The sequence below is a fragment of the Diaporthe amygdali genome, assembly GCF_026229845.1.
Source record: "Diaporthe amygdali strain CAA958 chromosome Unknown NODE_4_length_2575358_cov_65_588622, whole genome shotgun sequence".
Lineage (NCBI taxonomy): Eukaryota > Fungi > Ascomycota > Sordariomycetes > Diaporthales > Diaporthaceae > Diaporthe > Diaporthe amygdali.
In genome coordinates this window covers 2,101,819-2,117,018 of record NW_026517024.1, presented here as the reverse complement: position 1 = coordinate 2,117,018, position 15,200 = coordinate 2,101,819, and the positions used below count along the sequence as shown (strand labels likewise).

Sequence of the window (15,200 nt, the reverse complement as noted above, 5' to 3'; positions counted from 1 at the left end):
TGGAAAAAGAGGAAAGATGAAAAGTCCTGAATACATAATGTAGAAGTATAATAATGACTGAACGAAGATATCAACCCTCTTCTAAAACAAGCCGATGTTCTCAGTGCACGTACCCAAAACGATCAGTCCGCCTATACCCATGCCGTCTGGATAAGACACTTGGACTGGTCTAGTCTTTATATTTTCTGTCCACGTTGTACTGCTCTTGCGTATATTAGGATGTGTATTTCGAAGAAATCCCCAAACATGCAGACACCTAGTTATACCCGCCTCTACTAGCCCTGCTGTCATTAAGACCCTGTGCCTGGCCCTGAGCTTGCTGGGCCCAGCTATTATTATTCATCCCGATCGTCGTGGGGTTGCCAAAGCCTGCGAAGTTGCCGGTCTGGGGGTCGAATGGGAACAAGGCATTAATGGCCTCTTCTTGGTAGGTGGACTGTTTAAGTTTAGCTTTCGTGTCAGTCAAGGCAGGCCATGGGAGAATGGGGGTCTGCTCAACTGACCCATTCACCTTCCAAGTTGGCCGTTGGCACGTTCCCCGTGGCGCCGCCAGACGCCATTGCCGTAGCCATTCCAGCCACATTGCCGTGTCTCAGACAAGCGCTCGCTACTGAGCCGCCATCGCTGCTCGAGTTCTCTGGGCTACCAGAGTTGATCGGGGGTTGTGGCGGCGGCGGCGGCGGCGGCGGCGGCACAGTCCATAGTCCTGCTACGTTACGATTAGGGCCGTCGGTATCTCGCTGTAGCTGCTGATGCGGTCCTGGTATGGCACGCTGCTGTTGCGATTGAGGAGTAGACGGCGTTCCTGAGTCTCTGGGCCCAGTTGACAATGCTGAAAAAGTAGGCTCTCGCATTGGTGCCGAAGGCATCGATGTAGTAGAGCCACCTGATTCCTCTTTCATATTCGAGGAATGTACGTTCTGGTACGCTGAGCCGGCCCCAGTTCCCAGCTGATGCGAATATTGCTGACCTGGCGACACCATTGGCCTGGGAGCAGGCCTTGCAGCACCGGCATCACCACCGTCCTCCTTCACGGCCTGTTGAGCCGGGCTTGCGGCCGCGGTCCAAGTCGGCGCCCTCATCTTCCGCATGCTCATGTAGGCACCCATCTTGCTCATGATCTCCGTCAGGATTTGTCTCCCCTTTTCTTCGTTTGGTAAGTGGCAATCCAGATCAAACACGTAATCTAGACACATCCATATCCTGTTGGCCTCTTGGTGGTTTGGATAGTAGAACATCTCTGTCGCCAGAATTAGCGACGCCTGGTACTGCTGATACGCCCCACTGTACCACCTCCACGATTGGAAAGCTGGGCTGGTGTCGAGCTGGATCGCGATCTCGATGATGGTGATGCAGCTCATTATCAAGACGGATCGCAGCCGCTGCGGCATCGGGTTGGCTGTGTTTGCGTAGTAAGGGTGGAGGATCATGACGTGGAGCCGGTACATGAGCAGATGCATGACGAGCTTCGAGTACCGCTGGATTGGGACACGCTCGTCGAGGAAGTGGTTGTAGTTCTCGAGCATGCGTTTCCGGAAGTTTTCGATCTTGGTCAGGACCTGTGTCAGGGTGATCTTGCGGGCCTCGAGCTTGCGCCTGTCCGCCCAGATTATGCGCATCATCTCGTTGACTTCGAACCTAATCAGCGAAAAGAGCGTCGTAGTCCAGCAGTCGGATACCGCGGGCTGACGCGTTGAGTTAGTGAGTTGGTCTTCTTCGCAGTTGTCCGGGAGCCAGGTGTCATAGTCTTCTCTCCTGATGGCCGGTTTGGGGCCTTGAGCCTCGCAGGTGCGGATGTCCAAGAAACACAGCTGGTGCCAGATCAGGCGTCGGACATGTGTGTCCAAGGCGTTGAGATTGTACGCCTTACTACCATCTCGGTGCAGGCCCATGCATTCTGCCATCCGGACTGCCGCGCCAACAAGCACGGAATGGGCTCGTGAGACCTCCTCGCGGCAGAGAGGGATCTTGAAAACAGTCAGCGCCGACCTTCCACAATTTGGCAATACTGCTCGGTATGTCTACTTACCATATACATCACGAACGCCTGTAAAGTCTCCACTCTTGTCGTCCTCAGGAAATTTGCCTTGCTCAAAGCAACTTCGGTTCCTATTTTCATATTCTCCACCAGATTAACCTTGGTGAAGCCGAAATCACGATTGATTACTGCCTCATCGAGTGCAACGGCGGCGCTGAACCACGCGGCAAAGACCACAGCTTGGGTTGATGCCCGCGGCTCGTAACCTGCGGTTGCCTCTTCCCAGAAGCCTGCATACTGTACCTCGAAAGACGGACGGTGTACACACCGAGCTATTGGATGTACGGCCTCAAAGTAATGTTGGAGGAGTCGATCGCCGGCGGGCTTAGCAGGGAGAAAGGTCAAAAGGCATGGCGACTGAACCGCCTGACCGAAGAGCACGCCGCTTGTCGGCGGTATGTATGATGCTCCAGGCCGTAAGAAGTCGGGGATGGATTGTTCGGGGCCGTTCGAGTCGGAGACTGCGCTTGGTTGACTTGGCGGTCCAGAGAGACTCGGCGGAATAAAGCCAGTGCCGGCTTGCTGTACGCCACCGGAAAGCCCTGCTTGTATCTGATGAACTGTCAGCCTGATATTGTTCATAATTGGCATGGCTCCAGGCCCGAGGAGACAATATCAGTCATGCAGGAGCTTTATATTATCTGGAAGATGGGAGAAGGTAGTTCAACGAGCCTAGAGTGACGCACCTCCTCCGATATCCTCGGACGGTTCATACCACCAATCTTTTCTGTCAGTCGCATCTTCCCTACCTGAACTCCCAAGTCCATGACATCGTCAGCTCCGTCCGCATCATCCTCGTAAGTGAGGTCAAGCGCCACCATAGGCGTGATCTCCAAGTCTCGCTCCTCATCAAACTCGCCCTCCACGTCGTCGGCTAGTATTCGCTGCTGGTAGAAGCCACGGGACCCGGACTTTGCCACGTCTCTTTCTAGCTGCCGCTCGAGGGAGCCCACCTTCTCTTTAATCTCTGTTAACCGCAACTGGCTGGCCTCGTCGAGCTTTGGGCCTAGGTAGAGACATTCGCGTGAAAATTTGAGGCAATTCACGCATGGGTTCGATTTGTTGCACTTGAGCTTGCGCCTCCTACATTCGAGACACGATGTGATCATGCGCATCCTCCGCCGAATCGGCTTGGGAGCATTAACGGCCGCGGCGGGGGGAAAGGCCGAATGAATTTGCTGCTGCTGTTGCTGTTGCCGGTAGTGCTGATGCAAATCTGGCTGATGTGGTGGTGGTTGTTGGTGCAGTTGCTGGAAGTTCTGCTGATAATCCCTTGCCATACCTGTTGGATCCGTGCCTATGGCAGCTTCTGAACCAGGTCGCAAGCCCGCCAAAGGGGCCACTCCGTTGCTCCGGCTATCTCCCATGGCCATGGAGCCTTCCATAGGAGTATAGCTGCCTTCACAGATACTAAATTGGCTACCATTGCTACCATATGACGGCACGGCTGAGCCGGCTGGACAAAGCAATGGTCGCGATGGTGAAGATTGGTTGCGCCGGTGACCTAGAGACGGGTCGGAGCTTTCCATTGCAGCTTCCAACCTCTTCAGTAAGGCAGTAGTAAAAAATATTAGATGAGCCTAGTGTATCAGCGGAGAGAGCAATACACAGAGACTTAGCGCGGTCACATGAAGCAGAGACTGATGTCCGACAGATGAAGTAGTTTCGCTTGTTCCGCTGCAATGGTACGATGTCACGAGCCGGCGCGGAATCGCAGACACGATTTTAGATCGATATCACCTTCAAACAAAAGGTCGTCACACGTAGATTCGAAATATCAGGCCTCAGTTGATGATTGGATCCGCCCAGTCTGAGGGTTGGTGGCTTGCGCTTGAGATCGAATTTGATGCCGGCTATGTGCCTCGTCTATCTCAGTATCCAGCTGGCAGGGTCGGTACCACGTTGACAGGCGCCGGGTAATTTCCCAGTCAGGCCTACAATGAGGTAGGGAAAGTATGTATGCTTTTGAGGTTAGATTCCGGGTACGGCCGATGTAGACGAGGCAAATACGGCCGTACTTTCAACCCCAAGCTTAGGGCTGAACAATATGCCTCTGTTTGGTCTTTCAAAACAGACTCAGTGACCTATCGAGGCGATATATGGTGTCGAGCGGCTGGTGGCTTGAATATTCTTATGTGATGGCTTTTTGAAAGAATTGTCTGTACTTGGCCCTTTTGTGAGGGTCCAGTCTGCGAACTTCGACCCGAGAACTGGTCAAGTCTACCACAGAAACGTTTATGTATCGGCTGACAAACTGACGGGAGAGAAGTTGAAGAAGATGGTCTCGAGGGCTTAAGGTATCGAGTGTTGGTCGTCACAGGTCTTGGAGGCGAGGTTCCGAAGGACAATGTTCGATGTCCGGGTAGAGACAGGCCGGAATCAAGACGCGTCAAACACAACATGAGGCGGAGGGTTGCTGCTATACAATCAAGCTTCCATCACTCTCCCGTCTTGATGCCGACTAGGGGGCCTGGCCTGGTAAAACACGATGCTGCGCCGAGTCTCGTGTCACACGAGGCTCAGTCCTTATGTCTGGTCGCGATGGAGCTCCCAGATGGCATTCTCCTCTGAATCCGGCGGCCTGATTACCATAGTCCTACCAGGTCCAACATTGTGGCACCGCAGCCATGGGATACCCACCAAATTAGAGGCAGCCTGCAACTGGTAGCCTGGGCACTTGTACCTGGGACAGCGACAAGTTAGTGCGCATATGTAGCAACATGGAAAAGTGTGCGAGGCAAGGGGCGACGGTTTGGAAGCCGTCCATGTTGCGCACCAAAGACAAGGAAGCGAGGCTGTAGGTGCCGTAGGGCATACATGGGTGGGCGGCCTCCACTCAACAACGAAACAACGACAAGGAGATATTCGGCACGATCGATGTCCTCCATCTACAAGGGGGCCAGGCAAGAGCCTCGAGCCCACCCTGGTCGCCGATCGGAACACAGGGCTTTCCAAGCACAGCGAATTGGCAGTCCGCATCATCTCAGATAAGGTGAAGGGGGCTTCCCGTCCTGCAGCCAGCCAGGCCAATGTGGCGCGTCGTGCTTGCATCTCTGTCCTGGCCGGACAGATTCGGCAAGGTGGTTGGCTCCATGTTGGCGAGCCGGGTACAGGCCCATGTGGGGATGGCGCAAGAGATCGGTAGGATCTGGCGAGGACAGGACTTGTCGTGCAACACCGCTGAATCTTTGTACTCCGTTCAGCCCCCACTAAGTCTTTGGTGAATGGAACGGGGCGGAGGTGATACCCGGAAAGGCCAGCTCCCCATCACTTTTTGAGGTTCCATGCCCCCAAACTGCGCAATATGGTGAAATTTCTGTACTGGTGCACGACTTTCTGGATTCAATGCTATCTGGGTTGTCAATTTTGTAGGTGTCAGTGTAGTTTGTGACGTTGGTGATAGCTTTTGGAAGTTAGTTGTACGACTTCCTCACGCATGCGGCGAACTCGTGATGTTAGATCAAGCAGAGGTGTCTCATCTTGGTGAATTTGGTTGTATTGATTCCATCTCGTGCTAGAATGAGGCCAGAGGATCAATGTCTTGTCGATGAGTCCCCTTGACAAGCGCACCGAAATCATCGCTGTCGCTCGGAGGGTGAGCTCCGGTCTCAGTAAAAAGCTGGCCATTCGCTGTCTCACTTGATTGTTCATCATGGATCCCTAGCCTACGCATTTGTAGGTCTCCCTTCTTCCTCAGCTTGAGCGACTTCGTTCTCTGCCGGTTTTTTGGGAGATGATACCTCCATAACGGCCAGGTTCCCCCTTGATGTGGACCTTCGTAACACCGTCGATGAAGCGCTGATGCTAGTCCTTGCTCCACCACGGGACTCTTTACCTCCTTGAAATCGGCCAGTTGTTGACGGTTCCACTGGCGGCGACGTTTCAATATCATTCCCACTTGAGAGCAAGCTTCCTCGCCGAGGTGATCGAGTACGACCCCCAAATACCACCGAAGTCTTTCCGTGCTCCCACCTTCGCCTCGCTTCAGGGCCTCCGTAATGACGTCTGTAAGACTGGACAGATCTCGAGCTGTCAAATATCCTTGAACATTTGCCAGGTGTTTGGTGAACGCCGCTGTGTGGCGGAACTTTTGCCTTTCTGTTAAGTAAGGAGCACCAGCCATCATTTTGATGCTCTCTTTAATCCTGGTGATCTGGCGTTGCTCCAAGGCCGACTTTTCGGTCTGGTTCTGGAGCGCGTCGTCGGCTTTGTGACAAGAAGTCTTCTGTGGCCGAGGTGAACTCAATAATTTCTCGACAAGAACGACGGGGCTGACGAGACTGTGTTTCGATCTTTTCATGTGTTGTGTCACATACTTCTCCCAGAAGGCAGGCCCCCAAATGTTATGATCTTTCCCAAGTTGCTTGATGAGTATATCGTGCAGCATAAGTGCTGTAGCATAATCCCCTGATGTCCATGCCAGTCTCTTTAAAAAATCAGAAGAGATTTTCTGGGTCCTCGAGAGCGACAACATCTGCTTGGCTATTGTCTTCTCGCCGACTCGAAGGTGAATGAAGTCCCAAAAGCTCCACAGGATGGCTGTACAATCCTCCGGAGAGTGTTTCGCGTTAATCGCCAAGGCCAGGGCAGCCAAAGCTTTGTGGTCGTCTGTACCCCTGAATTTCTGCCAGAACCTACGGGTACCCCGTAGATCTTTCACCATGCCCTTACTTTCCCAATGCAGTAGTAGCAGGTCGCCGAGCTCAATCTGAGATAGCGCCGCAAATCCGCGCTTTTCGAATAGCTCTAGGAGGTGCTTGAATTGGGACTGCGGGATGTTGGGCAATCGAGCCAGTATGTGCAGCCAGTTATAGCGAAGCCTAGTCCAATTCTTGTAACGTGATTCTGTGAGTCTTGTTGCAATGACAAAGAGTGACCGGTGAACCCTCGGATGATGGGTCTTCAGTGCCTCGGCAAGGTAGCCTACAAGCTGTTTGTCGTCCGACATCAGATGAGCCGTCTTGGAGATGAAACGTTGAGCTCTCTCATGACATTTTTGAGCAACTCTTAAATTGGTCCTGGCAGCTTCGAGGCGTTTCAGTGCCAAATCCGACTTTACAATGTCTAGACGTACGTCCGTTCGTCCAGCCCACATGGCGGCCAAGTGCAATGCCTGGGCTGCCTCAGATTCGTTGCCCTGCGGCGGAGTGCCATGAATCGACGATCCTCGCCATATCCTGAAATAAGCGCAAAGCACATTCAGGATTGCCCCTCTCGTTTTGAAACGACACATTGGCGGCATGCTTTCCATGAGCAAAGCGAACAGCCGAGCTGATTGGGCAGTAGCATCCTGACGCGCTAGATGCTTTATCAGAACCACCCAGTGGTGAGGACTGGTACGCAAGAAGCTAGGATTCAGATGCTCCGCGGCCTTTACTCCTTCAATGACAGAAGATAGTAGAGGAAACAGGGAAGATGTCTTCACCTGCGGCAGTGCTCGGCTGGCACGTACAAGGGCACGTCTACCCAAGTCATACATTTCAAAAATCTGCGGTCCTCGTATGCGGCCATCTCTTATCTCTTTTTGAAGTGATTTGGCGAATTTCTTGAACTTTTCTTGAAAAACCAGTGCAGTCGGAAACGTGCCGTTGAACAGTGCTTGCAGCTTGAAGCCCAGGGCCGGACTCAATTTGGCCAGATTTTGCAGCATGGGCTCCTCTTCGACCGCTGCTGAAGAGGCTTCTAGACCAGATGTTTCCAGAGTTTCTAGCGAGACCAAAGGCTGGATCTCTGCCTCAGGCTCCGGAAACACAAGATCGACTCCAGCATCGACAGCGGCCACGTCGTCGACCTGCGGCAACTGGGGCCAGAAAGACGGGGGTTTCGGCGGCTGCCATTGCCATTTTGTCATATCCGGAGCATTAGGAAGAGCCCACACCGGCATAGAGCCGGCCGACTGGAATGAGTTGAGCTCCGTCATGCGACGCCTTCCAAGCCGCTGGCGATGATACAGCGGGCCGGGTGCCGAGCTGGCCGCGCGTTTCTTTGCCCCAGTCGCATGTACATATTGCTGAAACGCTCGACTAAGCACGTCGTCTGTCACCCAGACAGCCTCAATGGGCGCGTGTGGTTGGCCTAGAGTTGCTCGGCAGCATCGTGCAGTCGGTCTCGGAGGCATAGGACAGCGCGCGAAGCCTTCGCCAAATCATTGCGCTCGGTTCGGATAGACCCTTCCAACTTAGTCTCGTCGTGCGCTACACGTCCAAAGATCGGTGGTGCGTGTCAATTGGTGCTGTAGTGATCGAGTAATGGTTGGTTTGTGTGGTGCCGTATCTAGGTCGTGAGGCGTTGCAGGAGCAGTTGCGGTTGCTTTGCTTCAAAATTGACGGTCCAAGATTAGTGAGCTTTCTTTCGGGGTCAGCTCCAATGGCATTGCGGTGACTGCACAGAAGACTCCAGGGGTGGGCTGGGCCCCTTGCGGGAGCTGCCATGGATGCCCCGCCATCAACACCCCTGCGCCCGAGCTCGGTTGGAGCTTCTACTATGCTGTTTTGATTCTACGACGGATTTCACGGATCGAAGAAGGGAGTTTTCACCATATCCACCCAAATCACAGCGACTTCACCTTCCAATTACGGTCAACATGGGGCAATTCGAGCCTCTACAGAACGACCTGATCCTCAGGGCAGCATGGGGCAAGTCAGAATCCTGCTAATGCTTTACCCCAGCACGAGCTACTGCTGACGTCGTCGATTCGCAGGCGAGAAGATTGAGCGGCCCCCGGTGTGGGTGATGCGCCAAGGTACAGAACTCACGATCCCAAGCAGTCGTCTTGCCCATGAATACATCCCGACCATCTTGGCTGATCATGGGACAATGTGAGCAGCCGGCCGGTACCTCCCCGAATATCACGAGGCCAAGGGCAACCGGGACTTCTTCGAGTGCTGCCGTGATGCCGAGGTCGCCTCGACCCTGACCCTCCAGCCCATCGAGCGCTTCGCAGGGCTAATCGATGCTGCCATTATCTTCTCCGACATCCTCGTCATTCCCCAGGCCATGGGAATGGTCGTCGAGATGGTCGACAAGAAGGGCCCGAACTTCCCGGACCCGCTCAGGTCGCCGGACGACAAGCAGTACGCGGAGGTGATGCAGAGGCAGGTCGACGTCACTAAGGAGCTTGGATACGTTTACAAGGCCATCACCCTGACGAGGAAGAAGCTTCAAGGCCGTGTGCCCCTGATTGGATTCTGTGGCGCACCGTGGACGCTGCTCTGCTACATGGTTGAGGGCGGCGGTACAAAGTTGTTCAAGGAGAGCAAGACCTGGATTTACAAGTACCCAGAGCAGTCAAAGGTGCTGCTGCAGAAGATTGCAGAGTTGTGTGTCGACCATCTCGCCCACCAAGTTGAGGCTGGTGCCCAGGTCCGTGACGAAGAGATATGACGACGCATACACATTGGTGCAGGGCTAACATGTGACGCAGCTCGTCCAAGTTTTCGACTCATGGGCTGGTGAGCTCTCACCGGCTACCTTCAAGGAGTTCTCAGAGCCGTACCTGGAATACATAGCGGAGAACCTCCCAAAGAAGCTGAAGTCGTTGGACTTGGAGCCAGTACCCATGATTGCTTACCCCAAGGGTGCTTGGTACGCTCTAGACGCAATGTGTGACTCGAAGTACAACGTTGTTGGTCTTGACTGGCTCCACGATCCTGCAGATGCAGCCAAAACCCGCGGCGACCGGAAGATCGGGCTCCAGGGTAATGCTGACCCTGGTGTCCTGTACGGCTCTCACGAGGCAATAACGAAGACGGTGAAGAACATGGTTGAGGGCTTTGGCTGGGCACAGAGGAAGCAGGGCTGGATTGTGAACCTCGGGCACGGCATCACTCCATTCGTCAAACCAGATGACCTGAAGTTCTTCTTTCAAGAAGTTCACCGACTCACACTTGCTGCTTGAGTAGGGCTTTCCTCGTGGTGAAGTCATGTAGTGTTACATGGATTTTGAGAAAGGGCATCCTGAAGTAGCTGAATACCGAATCTCTCGGTCAGATGGCTATATATCAAGAGGCGTAGGCTAATACCTACAAAGTCGAATACCACTTTACGGTATACTGTCAAAATCGATAACAGTCCTATGTGATGCTTGTCAGTCAAAGCCGAACCCCCAGTGATCCACGCGGAATTTCGAGCACTCACCAACATGTCCTCCAACCTTTCTCGCCGCCCAAGCCTTTGCACACCCCTTGACTCTGAACATTATCAATGTGCACATCGGCTGAACCTATTGCCTGTATCAGCATTGCGAAGACATTCGACGAGTAGGAATTATCAATACTCACTCCAGCCATCGTCGCCAAAGCTGTGCTCCCGTAACACTTTCGTAGCCACAGCCTTAGCCATGCCCTTTCCACGATACGGTTCCTGCAACAGTCAGCACGCCATGGCACGCAACATACTTCATAATCACATCGTACCTCAACATGCAAAGTAGACAGCGTCCCAGCGACCCCAATAAACCCCCACGCAACCAGCGCCTCAGCAGCGTCCCTGACGCCGACGCTCGGCTCGCTCATCAGCGTGGCCTCGACCTTTGGGATCTTCGTCCGCGACGCAATGAGCGGGACATCCTCGCGGCGGACGACATCCCACCGGAGCCCTTGGCCGCCGGGGTCCCCAGCGCGCAGGCCCACCGGCCCCTCGCCCAGCGCGGGCAGCCTGTCCAGCCGGAACAGCCACACGTCGTGCGGGTTCCAGTAGCTGCTCGTGAGGCCCCTCCTCTCGCGCAGCAGCTCGTACGTCGGCTGGTGCAGGCCCCCGACCATGACGCCGCCGGCGGAGGCGCCGCTGGCTCCGCGGAACAGCTTGTACGCCCCCGACGAGGCGGCCGCCTGCGCGATGAGCCTGGCGCGCTGGAACAGCGCGACGGCGAGGTCGAGGACGTGCTCGACCTCGTCGTCGGGCACGGCGGTCAGGTCTGTGGCGTCCTCGAGGCTGGAGAAGAAGTACATCTCTGTCTCGGGGCCCTTGGAGAGGTCTAGGTAGGCCGCGGCGAAGTGTCGTGGGTTTGCATGCCCTTGGCGGTCTCCGCCATTGGGGCCGCCATCGCTGTCGGTTGCGAAGAGGTAGCGGGCGTGCTCGCTTGTTCCTGACGGGTAGTGTGTGAATTGCAGGCGCCGGAAGAGGGCGAGTGATTGCGGCAGATGGTCCTTTAGTATGCCGAACTCTGCTTGTGGGACTGGAGCTGTGAATTCGGTTACTGTAGGCGCCATGTTTGAAGGAGCCGCTCAGGGTTGGCAATTAATGACACTCGATATATTTCAGTATGAACGAGAAGTTACAAAATCGTTACAATTGACGTGCAGGCATGTTTATTAAATCCTGAAAAAAGCGCAAGTTTATCATTCTCCCGACAGTTAACAGTCATCGATGACTCAATTCAAGTCTTCGAAATAATTCTACTATCATTACCCGATTTTGATACCTGCAGCTACCGTCCAAATCCATGTGAGATAGCAGCATTACATCAAAGCACGCTTGAGAATATCCGCTTCAGCCAGCCTTAGAACCAACTCTGTCATTCATCAATCTCCCATAACGCCAAACCAGTCAACATGGGTATACGGAAACCTCATCACCTCTTTATCGATCCCTTCTCTTTTTGTTGCGTTCATGACGCACATTTTGTTTTTCAAGTCACACGTTCCGAATGCGCTGGCGCTGCCTCCATCATACTTTCGTTGAATTCTCCAACCGCAGATTGGCGCTTTACTGCTTGTTCTCCTTCTTTCCGAAGAATAACGCCTTGCCCTTGGCTGCCAGACCCTCCGCCTTGTCCTCGATCGCATTGTCGTTAGAGGCGTGCTTGGCCTGCTCAGCCTCCTCTCCCTTGAAGACATTACCGGCACCCTGTAGAACTCCGTATTAGCCGTGCATGATGCAGAAGTATGCTTTCTCATGCCCTCTCCCACAACAGGGCAAACAGACGAAGTATTTCAGCGGACTCTACTTACACCACGGCCAGAGTGCTGAGCGCCTTGGCTCTCGCGGCGGACGACACTGTACAGCAGTCTGAATTAGCACAGAACAAACCTGATTTGGAGGGCACGCGAAGAGATGACTTACGGCTCAACGTCCTGGCGAGCACGGGTCTCCACAGGGTCGGTGTTAGCCGCCATGTTGCCGGCACCCTGGAGCGGACCGATTAGCAACTGTTCTCTCAAGAGTAGGCAAGGTTTACTTACTCCCCTCCCAGTGGTCACCAAGCCCGTCTTGAGGGTGGGCGTCTGAAGGTCCGAGGGCTGAATCTTGGGGCTCTTGGTTGAGTCAACCATGTTACCGGCGCCCTGCGCAATCCAGAGTCAATAATTGTTGTTCCGAGAGATCTTCAGCACCGGGGGGCCGAGGCCATGCTCGAGGTTGCTACGGCCCGGACTAGATAAGAAGTGGGCAGTAAGATGTCCCGTGATTTCACTCACACCCCGGCCGCTGGAAGCGAATCCTCCGCTCATTGTGGTATCGTTCGTTGTAAGTAAGTCGTTTTGTTCTTGATAGTATATGGGGCAAAAGGCGTGTGGGATCTGAATTGGCGTTGTGTCTTGTCTTTTGCTGGGCGCAGAGTCGCTAAAGGTGAGCAAACAGAGGGAGAAAATTGGCACAACGTCGGACTTCTGACGTCAACTAGATCCAGATGGGCAGAAAGATAAGTGAACAAAGAGACGTCGCGGACGATCAGGTGGTAGGGCGATCAACGGGCCGGGACAAGCTCTTTTAAGCTGAATGAGTCGTGGAATGCGGCCGTGTGTCTCGGAGGGAGGACAATTTCGTCAAGGCCAGAGGAAAACAAGCCGTCGCAAGGCTACGGGGGCTTGGCGAACGATGGACCTGGTTGGCAAACCTGATCACAAGGGCGGGCAGAGAAATTTGATGGTGCAAGTGCGAGGAAGAGCTTTTCTTTCCCCGGTCTGGAAGGATGAAGGAGACGAGAGACCACCAACGCCCTACCTGCGTTACCTCGGGGCTGTGAGTGCCTTGACCTGGCCTTTATGAAAGAGAGCCAGGGCGATGGTGCCTTACATCATTTGAGTTTCCCGCCCAAGAGAATGCGATTCTTGTGACCACAAGATGCAACATTTGGACGTTGACCCCAGGCTTGGCTGGGAAATTCATAAACAAACCAAAACGTAATGAAAATGACGCCCCGGGGCCCAGCCATGCACGCGGGCGCTGCCGACGTCCAGGCTCTCGCACAACTAGGGCGCACGTTGCACCAAGACAATAAATCTATAGTGTCTGCGTCTTGCGACAGCTAATGGCTGTTGACATGCTTGCCTCGGTCGATGGTGTCATTGTTCCTAACGTGAGCCTTCAAGCTGGGAGGTCTTAGACTGTCATCGCCGTGCGACATGACATGCGACAGCGGCAATGGCAAGGGGTCTGAGTTGCTCGGTGGCTGAGATGGGAAACCGAAAGCTTTTATTGTTTCCAAAACCCCGGGTTCATCGCTCGAGAATGATGTACTGTGCTGCGGACAATTAAGACAACACGCGAAGCCAAAAGGAAACAAACCGTTTCAGAGAAAACCTGCAGAGGATCTTGAACGTGCGTTGAAGCACTCATTGAGATCCTGTGGTCGATCTAACCTCCACGTGCATGGCTTTCCCTCCTCGCATGCAGCACCGGGAAGATATGATTGCGAGACACTCCAGTTGCAAACCAAACAAGCTCCCCCAAGTGACGTTTTTGCCCGGCCAGCAGCCCACCCCGCGCCCCACTGATGTGTGCCAGTGGCCCCTCGGCAGCACCCCTCAGAGGTCCCTGAGCTGAGCTCGAGCTGAGCTGAGCTATGGCCAACAGCCCCGACCGGACCCAGATGGTCGGTTTTCGCCCCGCCCGTTCATCCTTTTTGACTCGGCATCGGTCTTGGCTCATCCTTCACCGCGGACGTCGCTGTGTATGTCTGCATGAGTCCAAGAACCCCCAAGATGTGCACAGCCGTGGATTTGTAAGACAATTGGATTTATAAGGCAGATGCAGCTACGGAGCTTCGAAGCGTGCTTTGGTATATAAAGGAGGTTGTTTGTGATGGTCTGATACCAGTACGACACTTGTATGTCTGCACGTTAATTATCTCATCTGTAATTCTTCTATATACTTAAATACGAAAACGAGTGTTGTACTCTCGAGCAAGACCAACCATGTCACATCTTCAGTACTTTACCTATCCTGGATTTGGTGACTTTGTAAAAGAGCACACCTATTATAACCAAGCAGTACGGGTGGGAGATGTGATCGAGGTGGCCGGACAAGGTATAAAGCATTCCGAAATCCCCATCCTTCATTTTGCCTTTTCTTTTGCCTCTGTCAACCCCCCTTGTCTAACTACAAAACCATCCTAGGCGGCTGGGACCGCGAGACCCGCGAGGTTGAGACAGACATCATCAAGCAGATTGACCGGGCCTTCGACAACGTGGCGCACACCCTCAGCCTGGCCGGCGCGAGCTGAAAGCATGTCTACGCCGTGAAGCTGTACCACACTGACGTCTCTGAAGAGGCGGTCGGGCACTTTGTCGAGAACATGAGAAGGTACATGCCGGACCACCAGCCCATCCTGAGCGGCATCGGGGTCGCCAGCCTCGCGTTCGGGATGAAGGTCGAGATCGAGGTTAGGGCCCACGCGCCGGCGGCGAGGTAGGCTTTCTGCATGATCAGTAAGGGCAGGGGACGTCTTTTGTGTGATAAAAGCCATCGTCTCCTGGGTGTGGTCTATCGGGTCAGACAAGATGAGTGCGGTGGGCAGAGAACTTATAACTAATATCCATCCCCAGACTCTAGACCGGTTTAAATTTTGCGACGGTCCCTATGGAATCCGTCATGGGTCAATGTCACCACTCCCTCTGTACCATGATATTTGTAGAGCCTGAATTTCTGTATGAAGTGTAGATTGTATCTGTACTTCAGCGATCTCGTCGAAGGACACCTGTCTGAGCCCTATCAAATGCGTGAGGCCTTCTCGATACCTGGTGCCAAGTAAAGGAGACTCAAATCTAGCTCGCTCTGATCTCTCGCCTAGCATCACCAAGAGCCAACGCGAATGGAAACTCCTGTTGGCTGGGCGATGCTGCAGCTTTATCCTGCACTGTTTGTACAAGGCCTACAGCCCAAAGGACCCGTGACATATTCCAGAAACAGGGAGGTCATTCCCGCAGGACGAACAAAACCGATC

At 53.9% G+C, this 15,200-nt stretch overlaps 6 protein-coding genes across 6 annotated transcripts; 1 reads left to right on the top strand and 5 right to left on the bottom strand.

The window, feature by feature from the left end:
- Positions 1-256: 256 nt before the first annotated feature.
- J7T55_008830 (fungal specific transcription factor domain-containing protein) lies at positions 257-3,423 on the bottom strand (the record flags this gene model as incomplete). The annotated part of the gene is made up of 5 exons (XM_053139187.1): positions 257-436; positions 504-1,967; positions 2,030-2,590; positions 2,725-3,044; positions 3,126-3,423. The coding sequence occupies 5 exons, from the start codon at positions 3,421-3,423 to the stop codon at positions 257-259; spliced, it is 2,823 nt and encodes a 940-aa protein (XP_052998102.1).
- Positions 3,424-5,552: 2,129 nt separating this feature from the next.
- On the bottom strand, positions 5,553-8,156 carry J7T55_008829 (uncharacterized protein; the record flags this gene model as incomplete). Its single annotated transcript, XM_053139186.1, has 4 exons — positions 5,553-5,753; positions 5,874-6,998; positions 7,113-7,175; positions 7,491-8,156. 4 exons carry the CDS (start codon positions 8,154-8,156, stop codon positions 5,553-5,555), a joined length of 2,055 nt encoding a protein of 684 aa, XP_052998101.1.
- Positions 8,157-8,770: 614 nt separating this feature from the next.
- Positions 8,771-9,935, top strand: J7T55_008828 (uroporphyrinogen decarboxylase; the record flags this gene model as incomplete). Its single annotated transcript, XM_053139185.1, has 3 exons — positions 8,771-8,780; positions 8,865-9,400; positions 9,462-9,935. The coding sequence occupies 3 exons, from the start codon at positions 8,771-8,773 to the stop codon at positions 9,933-9,935; spliced, it is 1,020 nt and encodes a 339-aa protein (XP_052998100.1).
- A 144-nt stretch (positions 9,936-10,079) lies between these two features.
- J7T55_008827 (uncharacterized protein) lies at positions 10,080-11,247 on the bottom strand (the record flags this gene model as incomplete). The annotated part of the gene is made up of 4 exons (XM_053139184.1): positions 10,080-10,110; positions 10,175-10,259; positions 10,318-10,399; positions 10,453-11,247. The coding sequence occupies 4 exons, from the start codon at positions 11,245-11,247 to the stop codon at positions 10,080-10,082; spliced, it is 993 nt and encodes a 330-aa protein (XP_052998099.1).
- Positions 11,248-11,743: 496 nt separating this feature from the next.
- On the bottom strand, positions 11,744-12,486 carry J7T55_008826 (uncharacterized protein; the record flags this gene model as incomplete). Its single annotated transcript, XM_053139183.1, has 5 exons — positions 11,744-11,884; positions 11,989-12,034; positions 12,101-12,165; positions 12,220-12,321; positions 12,454-12,486. The coding sequence occupies 5 exons, from the start codon at positions 12,484-12,486 to the stop codon at positions 11,744-11,746; spliced, it is 387 nt and encodes a 128-aa protein (XP_052998098.1).
- A 1,883-nt stretch (positions 12,487-14,369) lies between these two features.
- J7T55_008825 (endoribonuclease l-psp) lies at positions 14,370-14,880 on the bottom strand (the record flags this gene model as incomplete). The annotated part of the gene is made up of 2 exons (XM_053139182.1): positions 14,370-14,729; positions 14,878-14,880. 2 exons carry the CDS (start codon positions 14,878-14,880, stop codon positions 14,370-14,372), a joined length of 363 nt encoding a protein of 120 aa, XP_052998097.1.
- Positions 14,881-15,200: the final 320 nt, after the last annotated feature.